Source organism: Lissotriton helveticus, chromosome 4_1 (genome assembly GCF_964261635.1).
Source record: "Lissotriton helveticus chromosome 4_1, aLisHel1.1, whole genome shotgun sequence".
Taxonomy (NCBI): Eukaryota; Metazoa; Chordata; class Amphibia; order Caudata; family Salamandridae; genus Lissotriton; species Lissotriton helveticus.
This window is the reverse complement of record NC_136063.1, coordinates 1,683,221,224-1,683,241,436: the sequence shown is the minus strand read 5'-3', so window position 1 is coordinate 1,683,241,436 and position 20,213 is coordinate 1,683,221,224. Positions and strand designations below refer to the sequence as shown.

The 20,213-nt window shown below is 44.8% G+C and overlaps 1 protein-coding gene across 1 annotated transcript in view; it reads left to right on the top strand.

Annotated features, from left to right (window-relative positions):
• RBMX2 (RNA binding motif protein X-linked 2) overlaps positions 1-20,213 on the top strand; it is a 161,210-nt gene that overhangs the window by 22,510 nt on the left and 118,487 nt on the right. Inside the window, exon 2 of the mRNA XM_078688357.1 lies at positions 11,401-11,516. Within this exon, the coding sequence (XP_078544483.1) occupies positions 11,401-11,516 (116 nt within the window). The remainder of the gene's footprint in view (positions 1-11,400; positions 11,517-20,213) is intronic.

Sequence of the window (20,213 nt, the reverse complement as noted above, 5' to 3'; positions counted from 1 at the left end):
CTTGCAGCCTTTCATTTAATATGCTTTGCAGAGTTCAATTGTCAGACAGTTCACTTAACAAAATCCTCTAACTTAAGCCACAGAAAGAAAAATAAATGTAATAAGATAAGCTGACTTTTGACCTCAGTCTCCAAAAGCCAGCAACTGTGACAAGATAATAAGATTTAATGGCATTTGTATTGCGCTTTCACTTTGTGAGCAATAAAGATGCCTTTAAATCTTGTTAACTTGTCACATTTGCTCTGCTTTGAGAGACCGAGTTCAAAAGTCAGTTTATCTTCCCTGAAGTAAGAGGAATTTCATTTCTTGTCCCTAAAAATAGCTCATCCTGAATAAATCTTGCTCAACAATGCAGAGTGGATTTATTGAGCCCTGTTTCAATTTGTGCGCTAAGGTAAACCCCATATAGATCTGTCTTAACCAGGCCCCCCTCATATGGAAATTTCTTAGCAGAGACGAAGGCTACACTGTTATGACCCCCTGCCCAAAAGATTGTGGTGGTCTTCGATGTCAGCGCTTGGATCCATTTTCGAGGGAGTGGGTGAGGGAAGTTCGCAAGGACGTATAATAAGCATTGGAGGCACATCATCTTAAATAAGGCCACCCGTCCCATAGTGTTTAGAGGTAAGCATACCCATTTCTGCAGGTCCTTAGTCAAGGTGCTCATAAAGGGATGACAATTAAGAGGCCAGATCTGGGAAGTGGGAGAAGTACAATGGAAGTGTTTATGCATAGGGCCTATTAACCTCCCCACACCCACTCCTTGTCTGTAAGGTGACTAAAAAGCTTCATAATAAGCATAATGTATACTAAAATCAAAGTTTAAATTGCTTCCGAAACCTAAAAATCTGAAAGATTTTTCACTTTAATAATAAAAGTATAAGGAAAGCCAAATTGCATTAAAGGCCAAGTTAAAAAATACGCAATTAATATCTGCATAACATTTTTTAAATAGTATTGAAAAGTTGCCGAATTATAATGGTCTCGAAACTGCATGAATGTTTAAATGTTCAGAGAGTCAGTAGAAACCATGTTGTTTCCAGCTTCTGCAGTCAATGTTTCCGTTAGCACCCCAGTCCCAAGGCCCAAAAAACAAACATGGTTCGTATCCAACCCAATCAGCAGCCGTTGAAGGTATGACTGCCAGTAGTGCATCCGCAGTGGACGAGCCAGGATCCGAAAATCTAGGAGCAGAGGCATCCAGAGAAGGCTCATAATATGCATTTTGCTGCAACGGCAATTGCACAGGACATCTTTGCAAATGGATTCTCATGGGATCCATCAACAATTCAACATCAGTAGATTGGACCAGTTGCATTCCAAGACATCACTCCACTTTAAAATATTTTACTACTCTCGCAGTTTTTCAGACCTTAAATATGCGGTGCACAAATTCTCCGAACTGTTCGGGGAGCTTAGTGCGTAGTAGCGATTGAATTTCAGAAGAAGAGCTTGCAGATCAAACTTCAGTGTCTCTAATTCTACACCTGTAATAGAAAGGTAAGACCCATGTCATATGTTCAAATCTCTCCCCTAACGCTTCATACCTACCCACCTAAAAATGTTTTAAACAGGACCTAAAGTCAGTTACATTCAAGTAAACTTCCAGGACAAAGGACCTTTCCTCAGAATTTGTAAAGTCAGGCTTAATAGCATGATAGATCTAAGCTGACTTTGTCAATGCTGTAAGAAGGATGTCACTCTGTATGATGCTAATGGCAGATGACATAATGTTACTCAGAATAAATTCTAGTGGATAAAAAAGTCATACGATTGTCAACTACTGCTTGAGCCTTTTCTAAATTCTCTCTGTCATCCTCACGATCAGCTCAGCAGCTTTCTGCACTGACACCTTCCTCAACTCGTTGCACACGGCATAAAGAAAGCGTTCATGATGTGGCTTTCTAGGAACTAACAAGACATCCTGTAAATACATGTCATCTTAAAGGAGAGATAAGTATTCTTTCATCTCGTCTGATGTGGAATGACATAACCATTGAAGGAAAAACGTTCTCATGCTGTACGTTTTACCAACCTGAGTGTTGTTTCTGCAGGTTTGGCCTGATTATTTTAAAACCCTTTGTTCTGTTAAAAAAAGTGTGTGACAAACATTAGTATCCCGTTGCCTTGAACTTGTCAGTCTTTAATTCCCCAAACAGATTTTAAACCAATATAGTTGAATAAATTAATTTTGTTTCAGTCCATACATTTTTCTTGGCTGTAAAGGGAGAAGTTTGTAATAATAAGACTTTTTGTCTACGGGGCTGTTACTAGAAAAATATGCAAACTTCTATGAGTATGTTTTTTTAACTATCCAAAGGTGGTGTAGGCAATGTTCTCATGTGTATAATTAAATACAGAACGTGGAGTACCAGCTCTTTGTAAACAGTGGTGCACTTAGTGATGGTATCAAAACATTTCATCATAATTAGATGTATCACTATACATATCTTCACTCTCAAATACAGTATAATATTCCACCACAGAGAGCATAGATCTTGAAGTATTAATATCCCAATAATCAGCGATGCTGCCAGGAGTGATAACTTCATTGAGCGATATTTTCAATACATATGGTATCTGTAAAGTTTCTGTAGGGCTAAAAATGTAAAATGGTACCTTATCCCAAACAATTATATCAATTACCAGAACTGCTGAAATGTTCACCAAGGACAGGTCTCTTAGCACTGTGTGTGATGAAGAATGAGGCTTCAATTCTTCCGCTACCAGTTCAATTACAGAGATTTCTGGGAGATAATGTCCGTTTAAAAGCAAAAAGAATACTGTCACAAAACTTATCCAGATGAAAGGGAAAAGCAACAAAATGCAAACCCAAATGTAAATCCAGGGTGGAACAAAATATGCCCTTTTGAGCCAAATGTTAAATGCACAAATTCCATCTATGTCGGCAAAATAGTCAGAGGCAGTCTGTGCAAAAACAGGGACCTCACGGGCAGTGTGTAACTTGTAGTTAACTCTAACGGTGGATCAAAATAAACAACTTTGTTGTTGACTTGTGGTGTTGAAAATGGCCAATTCGCCTACGATGTTTGTATGGTGTCTGTAGATGTAACCCGAAGTAGCAAAAAACGTCAGTGTCAGAACAAAAGCCACTGCATTGGTTAACGCTTGTAAAGGCATTTCTTGTATGGTAGTGAGAGGAGACAGGTACTACCAAGGAACCCTCGTGTCTTACTGTGCAGGACTGGCCACATGGTGTGGTTTGACCAGGTCAAGCAACACAAATCGTTTGTTTTAGCCACCAACAAGGGGCGGTAAAAGTACAGTTCTGGTATCGTCACTTGCCAGGACCGGCACCAGTGCTCTGTAAGATGAGCAGAACTCCTCCTTGTCCACAATCGTATCTCAGACTAGAGTCCGATCTTTGGAGTCCAGTCAGTATTTGCTGGTTGCACCTTCACTGTTCCAGTGGCAGAGTTTTTCTCAAGCTCATTCGATTGCTCCTCCCAGAACTCTCCCAGATCCTGTAAGATAGCCAAACATTCATTGATAATAAAAGGTGTCTCTTCCGCCACTGTGCTAGGATTGTCGAGGTCCGGAACCCACATCTGGACTCCAAACAGGATTTGATTGGGAGTCCTACCACCCAAGAATCTTCTAGGCATATTGTTTAAAGCTCTCTGACCCCATACCGGTGGTGGATATAACTACAACTGGAACCTAATACTCTAGCTGTTAAGGACACAGTTTTTCCTCTCCACTGTTGCAGTTCCCGCAGGATGATAGGGGGAGGAATAGTGCACAGCTACACCGAGTCCCACGGTATCCTGGTAAGCCTTGGAGGCAAACTCTGGGCCTTGGTCTGAATGTAACGCAGCAGCTATGCATTTGTCCCCATGAAGACTTGCAGATCTTTCATAACCATTTGAGCATCAGCCGATCGCTGTGGCCATACAAATACTTTATTTTTTATTTTATTTTTATTTATTTTAGGAGTTTTATATAGCGTTGACACGACCTGAGAGGTAACAGAGCACTTTACAGCAACATACACGACAGAATCATAAACAGTCACAGACAACTATTAAACATAGATACTAGATAGTTATCAATTACATTTTCTGTAGCAAAAGTTCAGTTTCGTGGCTAGACGTGTTCAGGCAGTGTATAGAAGTTCGATCAGAGGAGTTGAGAATCAGATGTAAGAGAAGCTTTACGGCAGTGGTAACCATCATTAGGAGGGGATTACAAGGTGACATGAAGCAACTATTGTCCAGAGGCTTAGAGGTGTCAGTTGAGGACAAATTATTTTAGTTGTCTCTTGAAGTTCTTGAAGGAAGGGTTAGTTCTCATATGTATTGGGAGAGAATTCCAGATTTCAGGGACGTTGTCTGAGGAAGAGCAGGAAAGGGCTTTTTGTTTGTCTTTTAGGGAGGATGAGAAGGAGCGTGTTGGAGTTTCTTAGGTTTCTTGATTGTCCTGCTTTAGTGAGTTTGGCTGCAAGGTAATCTGGTTTGCCAGTGTGTAGGGCTTTACAGGTGAGACAGGCCGTTTTTAAACAGCAACCTGCTTCGATTGGTAGCCACTTCAAGTTTTGCAGCGCAAGGGTGATGTGGTCTGGTTTCTTGGCTCCTGTGACCATTCTTTCTGCTGTGTTTAGGGTGGCTCTCATGGGGGCTATGTCCATTTTGGCTGCTACAGTGTGTGTGGCATTTCCATAGTCTAGCCTGGACATAACTAGAGCATGTGTTGCGATTTTGTAGGTCATTAGGAGGTAGGAAAGGCTTAATTTTGCTGAGGAGTTTTAAGCTGTAGAAAGCACCCTTAGCAGTGGAGCTTATGTGAGAGCTCCTGTTTAGTCTTGAGTCCAGAGAGATCCCCAGTGATTTAGCTGAGTCACCTAGAGTAAGCTTCCAGATTAGGGAGTCCAGGTTATTTATCTATTCTTGGATCTGTGGGGGTGGTCGTGATTGGAGAAGACAAGAATTAAAAAAATTTCTTGGTTGAATTTGAGGTGGTTGTGTGACAGCCAGTTTTGTACTTTTAAGAGTACGATGTTGAGTTGGTGAATGTAGTTAAGAGAGGATATTTCTAGGTAGAGCTGGGTGTCATTGGCAAAGAGATAACTGGAGATATCTGCTTGTTTTAGAATGGTAGTGAGTAGTTCCATGTACAGTTTAGGAGAAATGACTGAGCCTTCCGGCACACCTCAGGTTATGGGTGAGATGTCGGACATCGATTTTTTGATTTTTATGAGTTGGGATCGGCTATGTAGAAATGAAGAGAACCATTTCAGAACAGCACCACCAACTCTGATGTGCTTTTGTAGGGCATCCAAAAGTAACTCGTGGTGAACTGTATCAAAATCAGCAGATAGGTCTAGGAGGACGAGCAGGCAGCTTCTATTTCATTCAAAGTAGTTGTGAATGCCATCTGATATTCAGTATAGCTGTTTTAGTGCTGCATCCCTTCATGAAATCTGACTGGTTTGAGTAGAGTAGGTTGTTGGAGTCCAGGTGTTGGTTGAGTTGGGAGAGAACACATTTCTCGCAAATTTTTGCTAGGAATGAAAGGTTGGTGAAGGGTCTAAAGTTCTTGGGATCGCTTGGGTCTGCTTTGTTTTTTTTTTAGCAGGGGGGGTGACTTGGCCTTGTTTAAGGCAGTCGGGCATCCGCCCGTTGTTCAAGGAGCTGTTAATAATCATGGTCCATAGAGGGTAAAGGTGAGGTTGAGGCTTTTAGCCAGGGAAGCAGGTAGTGGGTCTGCTTAGAGGAAGAAGGGTTTGGATTTGGCAATCACCATGGAGATGTTCTCTTCTGTGCGAGGTTTAAAATCCTTCCAACTTTTGGATTTAGAAGTGAGTTTTGGGTATTGAATTTTATTGGTGGTTAATGGTGGTGGAGTCTCAGTTTTGGGGATTGTGGAGTGAACTAGGGTTGAGTTTATCTCCGTTTTGGGTGAAGAGTTGCTGGTGTTGAGTCTGTGGGTGATAATCTAGGCAGACCTCGATATTGGTGATTTTTTCATTGAAGAATTTGACCAGGTTGTCACACTGTAGTTTTGAGGCAAGGAGATTTTCTTTGGCAGGCTTGGAGGTTTGTTGTCGGATGGTGTTGAAGAGTTCTCTGGGGCGTTTTTTAGATTTGTCTATGGCACTCTGGGAGAAGGTGGCTTTCTGTTTGAGGATGTGTTTTTGTAGTTTCTGCGCTCTCTTCTGTGCTGAAATAGGTTGGTTGTGGATGGGTTTGCTCGCCAGAGTCTTTCAGCGGCTCTTGTCTTCTTTCGGAGTTGAGATCTTTGTTGAACCAGGATCTTGACTGAGTATCTCTGACCCATTTGTGTTTCAGAGGGGCTAGTTGGTCCAGGGTAGTTTTCATCGTCGAGTTGTAGAGGGTAGTGAGCTCATCCGTATTGAGGTTGTCGGTGGTGGGCGTGAGTTGGGATGATATTTTTTCTTTCAGGTCAGAGAGAGGGATAGGATTCTGGTTTCTGTGCCATTGGTGGGTAATCCGAGCTCGGTTTGGTGACGCTGTACCTTGGTTAATGTCAAACAGAATGATGTAGTGGTCTGACCAGTCGATTGGGAAAATGTTGTTGATGCTTATTATTTCGTGTTTGGCTATGATAGCATCTAAGGTAGAGCCTTTGTTGTGGGTTTGTTCCTTTCAGTGTTGGGTAAGATCTTTGCTGAGTAGGAGTTCATTTAATGACTGTATTCATGCGTCCTTTTCATTATTTAAGTGGAGGTTGAAGTCACCTAGGATAATGTTGCAGAAGTCAGGGAGGGAGCAGTGTATTAGTAGGTCAGACAGTTGTTCCCCGAACATAGGCCTGTTTCCTGGTGGGTGGTAGATGAGATGGCATTTTGTTACTTTGTTGTCTTTTTGTGTTAGGTTAGTGCTGAGGTATTCGAATGTTGATTAAGAGAAGGTTTTAGTTTCAGCCATTTTGATACTATTCTTCTGTACGATGGCTATGCCACCGTCACAATGGTCTAATCTGTCCTTTTTATTGATGGAGAAACCTGGGGGGACTAGGAGGTCAAGGATTGGATAGGATGATTCATTGAACCACGTTTCGGTGACGAACGCAATGTCAGAGTTCAGTATGCCAACAGCCAACTCTGTTGCATGTTTGATTGCTGATCTACAGTTTTCTAGCATTCAGTTTACCTTGCAGCTGGTGGTGTGACTTTGGGAGGTGGGAGCCTCAGTGTGTTGATGTCTCTGCTAATTCTGGTGATCAACTGGATGTTCCAGTTCGGGGAGGACTAGTCTGTTCTAAGGTTGTATCTTGTGACTAGATTCATTGCCTCTCTCAAGGACATCTAAGGGCTCGCTCTTTTTGGCCTTTGATGTTGGTTGTTAAGAGGGGTGGTGCTCCAGCTGTTTGGTTGGAAACTGGGTAGCTGAGAGGGCTCATTGATGTTTTTGTGAGAGGAGAGTTGCGAGTGTTGGGTGGGGATAGTGGAGGTTTTGGTGTTGATAAGGATTTTGTTTATGCCCTGACTAATTATGTTGAGTTGGCTTTGAAGGTGGGCTAGGCTTTCCGTTATGGAAATAGTGGGCACAGGGTTCTGTGGTATGAGAGACTCAAGTTGTTTTTCCACATGTTAGACATTCGGTTAATTTGTCCGCCAACACTAGGTTCAAGGGTAGAAAGAGAGGGGAAAGTGGGGAGCAGGTTAGCTTGAGGTGTTGGTCGGGGTTGGGGGGTCGTGGGATAGTTGACCTGCTTGTTGTGGTGCCACAATTGTCTTCCATTAAGCGGACTGTGGACTGTACGTTTAGCACGTGTCCTTGTGCATTTACGGCTGTGGTTTTGGTTTCGGTTAAGCATATGTTGGGGTGGGTAATTCAGGGTTAGTGTATTCTGTGGGATGAGGGAGGAAATAGAGAACTGTGACTTGAGGGAGGAGTTGGAGTCGTGAGGAATTGGGGTAGAGGGTGTGGGGGTGCATGGCGTAAGGGTGGAGTGTAGGTCTGAGGTGTGCAGTGAGTGTGAGCTTCTGGTAAGTTTTGTGAGTGCTATTCCTTGCTTTGAGTTCTGGGAAGCGGGTTGAGTAGGGGTTGGATAGTTGGAGGGACTAGAAATGAAGTTGCGTAGCCTAAGGAAGATGTGTTCAAATAGGCACAAGTTGATGTCTTTGGCTTGGACCATGACTTTGCCATTTCTGTATAATGTTGTGGTGGCATTACCTTTTAAGGCAGGTGAGTTGGAGATCAGCAATGTTTGGCCGTAGGGGATGTTGGTGGCATTAGTAACTTGTAGGTGGCTTGCTAGGTTATTTCTTCATTTAGCCTGGCGGGCAGTGTAAATTGGAGGTGTTATGGTAGAGGTCTGCTATGAATTTTTCAGGGCGTTGATTCAGTAATCTGTTCTTAAAGATTTTGTTGGCGATGGTTGAGAGTTTGGGGGATATGTGATGAAAAGGAATGTAGGCTGTGGGATTTCAGGTTGTTGAAATGTGCAGGGGTGGGGTGGTTTCTGTGACAGTCGAGCGGTATTGTGTATTTCTTGTCATCTTCCTCGCTAAGGGGGTCATGTGGAGGGAGCCTTTAGTAGAGGTTCTTTATTAGCGGTTATCCACAGGGTTGTCCGAATGCTATGCATCGGGCAGAGGAAGACTCTAAAATAGGGGGCAATGGGGTGACAGTGGGCCAGCCAGAAGAAGAGGGAAGTCTATAGTTCAGTGGCTCCTAGGTTTAACCCCATCGCTGCTTGAGAGATTCCTCTCCTGTGCTGGGCCCTAATAGAACTGGGTGTGGTCATGACAAGCTCAGCTCGTCATGAGCACAGGAGCACTGTACTGCATGACGAGCTGAGCTCGTCATGAGCATGGAGGGGGTTAAGTAGGTAGTAATTTATGATTTGGTCACTAGTTGGAGCTCTAGTACAGTGGATGTCGGCATAGTCCAAAGATTGATTGTCCTGTCAGAGGAGAACTGGGCTGGGCAGGTTCCGTATTCTTTTATTATTTGTTCTTTTAGTGTTTGAGGTAGATTGAGAATGGAATTGGAGGAAAAAGATTTAGGGGCAGGTGGACTCCTTCAAGTCTAGGACTCCTCGTAGGTAGGCATATGAATCAAGAACATGAATTCACTACTGACAGAATGGATTTATGTTTAATTCTGTTTTATTGCTGCAAGACCGAAGCAAAGAAAAAGCTTACATTGCGAGAGAACATATCTCTCATATGGCACATAATAACAGTATGTATTTAAAGGAACCATCACTATTTAACAGTCCATTGTGGTCTAGAAAGGCTTGTTAGAAATCAATATTGGTGTCTGTGGTGGGTGTGCTGTTGTAGAAACCATTATTTGTTGACAAACGTCACAGTCAAGGTCATAGTCTTTAGTCTGTTTATATAGCCCTGGCTGCCAGTCACTCTGCTGTAGCAGTGAAACTGTAGCCGCCATACCTGCATGGGAAGAGGCTAACCCTTCATGAGCTGCCATGATCAACTCTGGTCTGCGATCTGAATTTGGAATTACTCTATCCCCCACTCCGGGAATACAAGTAAATGGAATGTTTTGCTCAATCAATAGGTAGGAGTATTTTGCTGGATATGACTTTGGCATGGGGTGCAACAGCAAGAAGCCACCGGGATGTATTCATTTACCCTTGTATGGGAATGATTTATTGCAGCGAGGACAGCAGTTTGCACCGCTGCCTTTGCATCTTCATCAGCCAATTAATTACCTGTAATGTGTGTTCCTACATGTTAGCTCAATTTGTGGATAAAATGAGCCCATGGCAAACTTGCTTTGAGATTTGCCACCTTTCCCCAAAGCAACTTGTGCTTGATAAAATACTCTTTAGATTCTCTGAATCCATTCTGGCGCCATTAGTGTAAATGCAAATTCTAAGACTGGACACAATACTACGAATAACACACTATAAGTGTGGGGAATTCTGGATCCATATTTTCTAATGGCAGATTTAGAGCTTTCAGCTCAACCAGCTGTACAGTGCGATCACAGATTTAACTGCGAAAAAGTTTTGAGATTCCATCCTTCATTTCACCCCTTACCACTGCACAAGCAGCTGAGTATTGATGCTTTGTTCCAACTGCTCAATTTCAACAATTTTGGAAACCTTTGGATCAACTTATTACCTTGAGTCTTCATTCTCCATCCCTATTTTAGGTCCAGAAATCAGAGTTGCTACCGCCTCACACAATTCCCTCGGCATTTTGCCCTGCAGTCTTTTTACTCAGGTTGTCCACCAGCTATTGTACCCACCTTATGACCAAGCATCATGCCTCTGTCAGCAATTTCTTTCATTCTACTCTCCATGAAGATAGTATTTTCTTTTAGGATAACTTCTTCACACTTAAATGTGTTCAGCTTGTGCTCCATGTGATTAATAAGGTCTATAGTAGCAGGTATAGCAGAGGTAATTTAGGCCTGAGGAACTAAACATTTTTACTATCCCAAACAGCAATTGTGACTGTTTGTGACCATAACATATTTTTGTAATATGCAGGAATCCCATTTTAGGAGAGGGTAAATTATTGTTGACTCCCAAAACAGGTACTCCAAAAGGAATCATTATTTGTAAGGTTTGACTTGTAGCTGTCCCTTCAATATAGCATTTTTTTAGGAGATATATTAATGTTTTGTGACTGAAATCTGGTTGTAAAACATAGGAAGTTTACAACTCCCGAGTTGGGGTAGTAAGCCATTCGCAAAAGGGAAATGTTCTCCATAGTATCCCTTCACCTTTGTGGCTTAATAAAAGTTTGTTGAGGAGAAGGCAGTATCCAAGGGACCACTGCCAGTTCTCAAACAAACCTTTTTGTTTTAATTTTATTAAACCTCTATATAAATATTTATTTGTAGGGGTTTTCAACCGGCCCTCCTCTTCCATTGACCTACTGTTACATCATTTACATTTCTCTTCTGTCCTCTGCAGCATGGAGCAATGGGCCAGCCCATTTTACCCATTGTTAACTTCACTGTGAGCGGCGGCCTTCTGCTCATTCAAAAAGAACGCATACACACACAAATTAGTTCCGTTTAGTGCCACAAACTATTATGGCAATGTGTGGTTTTTAAGACCAAACAAAATACTTGCTTTTAACCAATATTTTTTGTATTGGCTAGGGCCCACCAGCTGCCCAAACATTACAGTTTTACAAAAGCCACAAGAAACCGAACAAACATTGACAAATTAACAAAGCCAAAAGGCAGAAGTACTAGCTTAGCCAATGATTGTGTTATCATGAGTCTGAGTTGCCAGCAGTAGACTTGATGTGCCAGTCCCCTTTGCTTTTCTGCCCGTTTTTTGCTAAATTAGCTCTTTGGATTACTTGTTGTTTGTACAAGTGCTAACAGAATCACCTGCACTTGTAAATGCACCCATGAGGATGACGTCACCTGTAATGATTTCTTCTGAGCTGTTTTTACATTGTTACCATTTTTTTCGCCCTAGTCCCTTAACAAAGGTGAAGTTGATTAATGAACTGAACGAAAGGGAAGCTGAACTCGGAGTGCAAGAGAAAGTCTCCTGGCATGCGGAGTATAAAGACAGTGCTTGGATCTTTTTAGGTTAGTATTGATTTTTTTTTTTAGTTTTACCCGTGCCTAACATGACTGGAAATTCGGGTTAAATGTTCCTTTTGTTACTGTTTCATAAGACAAACTTAAGTTCTAGATAGCAATACATGAATGAACTGTATGAATAAAGAGAATGACCTCATATAATGGAATGATGCTGGTCCTGTCAGTGACTTATCGAGAGTGCACACTTGTATGGTTGTCGTTGGGTACAATTAGGAAAATATGCAATGATACCACACAATTACATTAAAAACACATCCTTATTAGATAGTGATACCAGATTGTCTTATGCTGTGCTAATAAGAGCGAAAAGCAAAACATACCATAAGTGATTAAAGTTCTATCTGTTTTTATCCACTTTGATCATTCTTGTGTTTTCCTTGTCCCTATTACCTTGGAATTTCCAATACATGAAGTGGTGAAAAAAAGTGTTCTGTTGCACAGACATAGGATTCGCAGTTGGTCTTTAGGGGTAGGGACAGGTTAACCAAAAGGCTTCTAACTGTAATGGTTGTAACAGCTTAAGGAAGAGACATTGGTGATCTCAAGGGGATTCCAGACAGAGACCCTGAAGACACTTGAAAGAAAAGGGAAGGTGGCCCCTGTCAGGAATATCAATGTAATCCATCTAAAGGGAGAGGCTACGCAGTTAAGTGAAGAGATGTTTGAGGGAGAAGCGACATTCGAAGGGAGTGAAAAAGAGATGCACAGGAAAATGGGCCTGAGATGATCAGTTATATTCAGGTACTAGTGTTATTGTCTTATATTTACACTTAACATTTGTTATAGAAAGTTTTGTGGTAGGGGAGCAAATATTGATTTACTATTTGGTCGCTATATTTCTTGGTTGTGTGCCCTTGTCCAAATTGAATAAGTGGTGGTTTACACTGGTCTTGTTAGTTCTTAACTGCATTTCCTACCTTAGTGCTTTTAGATATCTTGCATTTCACATGATTAGCCAGAGCTAAAAGAGCTCTTACACCCACATAGAGAAATCTCAACGAAAATATGTGTGATACATATCGCAGATGTAACTATAGTAATGGTTCAGTCCAATAACATCTTATCAAAAACATTTGAACCCCCATGTCAAAAGCTAATCCATTCTGTTGAAAGAAGGAATACGTGTCACTGCTTGAGGGATTATTGTGTGATATTGCCATAATCCAAACGTTTTAGGCAACCCTCAATATGTATGGATTTATTTCCTATTCTTTTCATTAAAACCTTACTAATGTCTATCCTGACAAACCCCAGCTGACTACATTGCAATTGTAAATGACCAACAACAAATTTGTATTCATCCAACCATTTACTAGAGGGATCTTAAGCAGGCTTTCTGTCTGCTAATAACATGACCTCATCACCCCAGCTCTGGCCAGTTGAGGAGTATAGCCTTCAATACGATATATTATAAAGATGTTTTTGGGAGGACTTCCTGAACTGCAGTATTTAAAATTCTGCATCACCACACTAAAATGCTTAATCACGCATTTCTTGCCCCTCCTGACACCATCGCTGTACTTAGGCAGAGAAAGAGCGATGATCGAAGCACTCAAGCTGTAAGATAGTAAGTTTAGTGGATTGGTAACCGACAAGATACATTCTAATAGGGGTGAGATTGATAAATTCAGCATGGGTAATTTCTGCTGGCTAGAATGCGTGAGATTCCTCTCAAAAAGTTGACATTCTGTGTGCAGATTACCGGAGAGGTTTGTAAGGGCTTTTATATTGGTCTGACTAGCTTGATAAGTGTAATGTAGGCCAATGGTTGGCAAATGCATGTACTTGCCTCACTGATGTCTTTAATTTTGTTACCTGTCATTAAGGTAGTTCACAATACAATATTCGTTCCTGAATCTTGGTGTGGCTTGGTTTTGGCACTGCTGTATAGGAAAGCTAATAAATCTTACCCAAAAAACTCAAAGCTACTATAATTGTTGGTCACCTTTGTCCCTACTGCTGGTTGAGGACAATGGCAGAAGCGGGAGTGTTTGTGCGCCTGGTGGCCTGAGTAAGAAGGTGTCTGCCTCCTAGCACAGCGGCTGCCGTGTACGAGGGCTGACTGAGTTACCTGAGGGCGCCCAGTCCAGGTGAACATTTTCTTCCATTCTGCATACTCCTGACCCCCAGAGAGGCCTAGACTATCCTACGATAAGGCATAACAAAGTGCCCCCCAGAGAGGGCTGCTGCAGCTGTGCTGGCTGTTGGGGCTGGGCACAAGGACGGCCCCTTGCATGACATTCTGACAGCGCTACACAAACCCAGAACTTGTCCCGCATGGATTAGGATGTGATGGGGTACCCCTGTATCACAGGCTGGGGTGAACCAGACTCACAGCCCTATGCTTGTGAATACCTGCAGAGCAGGAGTGCATGGACTGAGTGAGGCCCTCTGTGTGAGTACACAGGCCACTGCACAGTTGCCTGGACGTGCTCAGTGGGATACGGTGTAGGAGCAGGCCTTGCTGGGGGTAGACACCGGCTAGGTATACACCGAGGCCCAGTCATTGGCGGGCTGCTGGTGGACACCGTGGAGTGCCCCCCCATCAGTTTATGTAAACGGTTGACCTGATTGGCTGGTGGTGTGACCCTCTGGTTCTCTTTGGTGGAGGCGCTCAAGACTGGTTAGGACCCCCGGTGGTCCGTTAACCCCTGGCTGCAGTTATCTGAGCTAGACCGTCTCCCCTGATGACTGGGTGTGTCTCCGCCATCCTCACCCCGGCGACCTCCCTTGCTCACCACCTAGGATCTCCTTTGCCTGTACCCTAGGGTACAAGGATCAATAACTGGCAAATATGTGGCGCACTAGGAGAAAAACGACAAGGCCTTTTTTACCGACTAGCTATACAACCGTGTCCCAGCTGCAGCGTCAAGTGGATATCCTACAGGACAAAGCGGAGGATGTGGAGGGGAGGGCTCGCGTGAATTATATTCACGTTATCGGATTTCCAAAGGCACAAAGGGAATGCGCGGAACCCAGTTCATGCAGGAATGGGTTTGGACCGCAGTGGCTCCTACAGGGCTCTTGGACATGTTTATAGTCGAGAGGGCCCATAAGGTCCTTACCAATCAACCCATCCCTGGTGCTCCCTCAAGACCATTTGTGGCCAATATCCTTAATTATCGAGATTGAGATGTCTTATTGCAAGTGGCCAGAGACCGAGCACCCATTTTGGTGGACAACGTGAGAGTCTCTCTTTTCCCGGATTATACTATTACTGTCCAGCGTTGACGGGGTCTGCTTCCAAGAAGCCAAAAGGTGGCTTCGAGTTGCAGACCTCAACTATGCCCTCCTCTTCCCAGCTAAACTTATGTGCTACTAAACCAACAGGTTAATTTTTTTGATACCCCAGAACAGGCCCTGGACTGGCTAGACCATCACTTCCCTGATTTCCAAGAGTGAGAACAACCGATTGTAGCGTCATTGAGGGCAAAACGCAGGGTCAAGAGGAGATGGAGCGACTTTACTATTCGTAGGACTGAGTCGCCTGTGGAACCCCCTTCCCACAACAGGTACCGGAGTGACAGCTGATGGCTCTGCGATCGGCGACTACCCTGAGGACACTGCACCCCCTCATCAGCTCCAGCTGCTCCCGAAATAGTGCCTCTGTCTCCGATACATCAGGAAGTATAGCGCTGTTCACAGGAGTTACTCCACTGACTGCTGATGAATTATGTAAGAGACCTAGGAATAATTGAAGATCTTTAGAAATGCTATGTAGACATACATAGTTATTGTACTCCACCTCATTCTACATACATCCTAGACTTTCGATGACCTTTCGTCCACAAAGGTTGAAACTGAATGTTGCCCACTGTCACTGTTGCTTTGTCCTTTCTGACGTACTGTGTTAAGCAACAAGCATTGGCACTGTACTATTACCTATCATTACTTGGTGCTTGTTCGGAGCCCAGGAGGCCGGATGGCCCTAGATCACTTGGTTCTTTGTATTGTTAATTTGTTTCCCACAGGTTTGGTTGAACAACCCCCAATCGCTGGAATGAATATTGGCAGTTTGTTTGTGTCATCTTTATCATTTGGGGGAGAAGATTGATTGAGAGCATGCTGGGCCTGAGGGTAGGTTTATGGTCACGGTCTCACAGTTGTCATCAGTGACCAAACATTATAATCTAGTAACCTGGAACGTACAGGGTATGGGATCCATGCAAAAAAGGCATAGGATATTAGCCTACCTACACCGGCGCCAAGCCCATATTACCTTTCTCCTGGAAACCATGGAGACCTTCAAATTACACTAACGATGGCGAGGCCCACTACTCTGCACTTTCTACTCTCCCTATTCATGGAGGCAGCAATTTGGGTTCGTGCTGGTGTGCCTTTTGGGCTCCATGGCTCAAGGATGAATACACAGGGTTGCTATGGTTTGGTGAGGCATACTATGATGGGGACATGATACTACTTGGCTGCATATATGCGCCAATACAGATTGTCACCTTTTATACACACTTTGTCTGCGATACTGGCAGATTGGGCACCATACTCTTGGGTACTGGGAGGGGCTTTTAATGACATAATGGATATTACGCTTGACTGATCACACTCCTTTACTGCCCGGTACTGCACCGGCCCGTCAAGGCTGACTCCTACAACAATGGGTAGATGGCTGGGAATTGATGTGTAGAGGGGTTGGAATAAAGGTATGAGAGAATATTCCTTTTATTCATACCCACATGTCCTGCATACAAGATTAGAGTGCTTTCTACGTCCAACACACCTTTAGTTTCGCATAATCCATGCCACTTATTTAGGCAAGACCATATTGGATCACAATCCCCTGGAGATTTCTCTAACATGGGGGCGACTACCAGCTCTAATACCTACTTGGCGGCTACAGCCTAAGTTGTTGGAATTTCCTCAACACCCTGGTGACCGCAGTTGACACATATTTTGCAACTAACACTGGGACTGCCTCTTCAACCCATTATAGAATGGGTAGCATTTAAAGTAGTAATTGGGGGCATGTCAATCAATCCGTCGTAAGAACCAGGAGGGCTATTCTCTGAGAGCTCCGAGAGATAGAAGACTCACTGGGGCCCCTCAAGTGGCCTGTGTCGGACAATACTGATGCAGCACCTTGCTGACAGGAGGCCAGGGTACTTGTGAGAAAGTGCCATCTTTCTTGCCTTGGTATGCACCCACTTTTTTCGGAACTGCTGATGTGCTTGACTGAGTGTGCCCTGGGTCCCTGCCAATCAGGTACCCAGGGCCTGTGTTCCTTCCCTAAAAAGAAAAGCTATGCTGAAACAAAATACCCAATTGGCACCCCTGGCCACCTGTCAGCCCCCAGTAAAATGGTAACCTAGGTACCCAGGGCATGGTGACCAGAGGAGACCCCTGAGGGCTGCAGCACTTATTGTGCCACCCTCAGGGCCCTGAACCCTGGCACCCACACCCTGCCTTTGCAGGCTGAGTGCCTAAGTACAGAACTAAAACAAGAGTCGACATGGCACACATCCCTGTGTGCCATGCCCACAGAACCCACTGCCCTGGCATACTTCAGTCACCCCTCTAGCTGGGTGCCCTATGCCAGAGGTGAGGGTACAAGGGCATGAGCCCTGTGCCCCTACAGTACCCAGGGCCATTCCTGGACACGATAAGTGCAGTGATGCCATTTAAGAGTATATGGTGCTGGGAGGTTGTCATTACGAACTCCACAGCACCATAATGGCTACACTGAAGACTGACAAGTTTGGTACCAAACTTCTCAGCACATTAAACCCGCACTGATGCCAGTTTGGGATTTAATGTAAAATGCACGAGAGGGCATCTTAGAGATGCCCTCCAAAACTCGAACCTACAATCCACATCTGGGCTGGCTGACTGGCTGCAGAGGCTGCCACACAGCAAACATGTTGCTGGACCCCTGGGTGGAGAGCCCCCTGCTCTCCTGGGCCTGTAACAATGCACATCCTGGGCAAGGTGATGTGTCTCCTCCCCCAGGATGGACAGGGGGAAGCTTCAAAGGCATACCGCCTCTGAGAGCTTCTCCAGACCATTTGCTGTACCCAGCAACTGGTCCCCCACCCATTCTACCCCCACTCTGGCGGGAAAAACTAATTCAGGAAGGAGGGTGTGCCAACCTTTGCCAACCCCACCCCTCTGGTGGAGGAGGCGAGATGAAGCACGACCCGGGGCTCCGGCCATCTTGTAGATGAGGCGCCCTGCCCAATCCCAGCTAGGCTCCTGCCCCCCTCCCACAGGAGATGAGCAGGCTAGGGGGTGTCCTCACCCCAGGACAGGGACCCATTGGTCCCTGCCCTTGCCATACCTGTAACGCCCCTAAATTTAGTATTTAGGGGCTCCCTGAACCTTCCTTCCTCAGATCCCGATATCAAAAGAAGATCAAGAAGAAGAAGAAGACCCGCCGCGCAGCTGCTAACAACAGGACAACAACAACTGACTTTGCCCCAGCCCTACCGGCCTGTTGATCCTGGAACCTGCTCCTGCCTAATCCCGGCGACCTCCACGGACAGCAACCCTGGGACACCCAGAGGACCTGCCTGCCTTGACCCTCTCGAAGATAGGGACTCCCATCAGCAGAGGCTCTGCTGCAACACCCCACCTGGTGCTCACCAGGAAGCTCCGGACCAGCCCACTCTGCACCAGCCGAGCCCGGTCCGGGCCAACCCGAACCAAGACCACGAGGACGTCCCCCCGGCGACTGGGACCCGAAGTCCAGTGCCCAAAGACCCTCCTCGATGAACCAGCCGACGCCTGCAGACTCAGAACCAGGTGCCACCCCAACCGAGGGTAAGCTATTACGACCCCCAAAGACACCCCTGCACCCGGCGCCCCGCGCCCCCCCTGTGCCTCCCTTTGGGGTACCTACCTGTGCTTTATCATCCCATTTATTTATTTATTTATTTATTCAAAGTTTTATATAGCGCGAACAAGATCCTTACAGATATCAGAGCGCTTCACAAAGACAGGGTAGGGGAATGAAACAGAGGTAATGGGAGCAGTATAAAGGTCATTAACATGGTAGGATAATAATAACATATATAAAGCATATCAATATACAATCAGGTAAACAAGTAATATAAGACGGCACAAGTCATTGAACCCACTACAGAGGTGTTCAGGTACACATTGGGTGTGTGGATGGCTTATACCAATGTTTTAGTATAGAGAGAACACTGAGTGGGGGCAACGGGAGAGTGAACCAGTAGACCCACGTGTATCATATATTGGTCGGTAGTAAGGGAGTAGCGTAGTAGTGTCCCCATCAAGTAGAAGTATAGTGCCAAAGGACTAGGTGAACAGTGCTACAAAGCAATGCAGAGTCTCTGATTCAGCACCTATAAGGTTCAGGAGATCTTGAAGGATGGTTTTCACCTCTTTCTTGAAGAGTGCAGTGGAGGAGATAAGCCTGGTTTCAGGAGGGAGCGCATTCCAGATCCTGGGTGCCATCCCTGAGAAGGAGCGCTTGTATGTTTTCTCTTTCCGGAATCTACGAGGTTTCAGGAGTAGATTTTTTGTACTTCTATTGGATCTCGAACCTCCTGATATAGACAGCTTTTGAGCAAGGTAGTTGGGTGCATTGTGGTACACGGCCGCGTGTGTCATAACTGCAATTTTTAGCTGTATTCTGGCTTCAAAAGGCAGCCATTTTAGAGATTTTAAGTCTGGGGATATATGCGAATGTTTTCTTGATCCAGTAATGAGTCTCGCGGCAGCGTTCAGGGAGGCTCTTAAGGGTGCTGTTGTGGATAGCGGGAGTCCGCTGAGGGCCACAATTCCGTAGTCTATTCGAGGGATGACTAAAGCTTGTACAGCAGTTTGGAAGTCTTCGGCAGGGAGGAAGGGTTTAATTTTCCTCAGTGTGTTGATTTGGAAATTAGCTGCTTTTGTGGCTTTGCTAACGTGCTGCTGCATGTTGAGCTTGGCGTCGAGTGTGATGCCTAGGGATTTCGCCGAATCCACGATGGTAGGTTGGACATTGAGTGCTGTTAGGTTATTGAGCCAGGTTTGGGTGGTGGCAATTTTCGCCGGGGGTGAGATGAGTAGGAACTCAGTTTTCAGAGCATTTAGTTTGAGGTGATTATCGGCCAGCCAAGATTGAGTGTTAATAAGCGTGGAATTCAGATGTTTGATATCTTCCGGGGATTGTAGCTTTAGGTAAAGTTGTGTGTCGTCGGCGTACATATGGAATTGGACATTGGAGGCTTGGAGCAAGGTGGCGAGCGGTTCCATGACGAGGTTGAACAGTGTGGGGGAGAGGGAGGATCCTTGTGGAACACCTAGATCTGCAGGCACAGGTGTAGATAGCACATTGTCGATCTTGAACTTCTGAGACCGGTTGTGAAGGAAGGACGAGAACCATTTGAGAACAGTTCCCGAAAGACCCATTCTAGTGCTTAGCAGCTCCAGCAAGTTCTCATGTTTGACCGTGTCAAAAGCTGACGAGAGGTCAAGAAGGATGAGGAGGCAGGACTCATTGCGATCAAGAATTTGGAGGGCGTCATCAATTATGTGAGTCATAGCTGTTTCCGTGCTATGTTTCGCTCGGAAGCCTGATTGATGAGGGTTGAGGAGGTCAAATTGGTCAATGTGTTTTGTTAGTTGGAGTTGGACACATTTCTCCAGCAGTTTGGCCAGGGTGGGGATATTGGTGATGGGCAGGTAATTGTTTAGGTCAGACGGACCAGCTGTAGGTTTCTT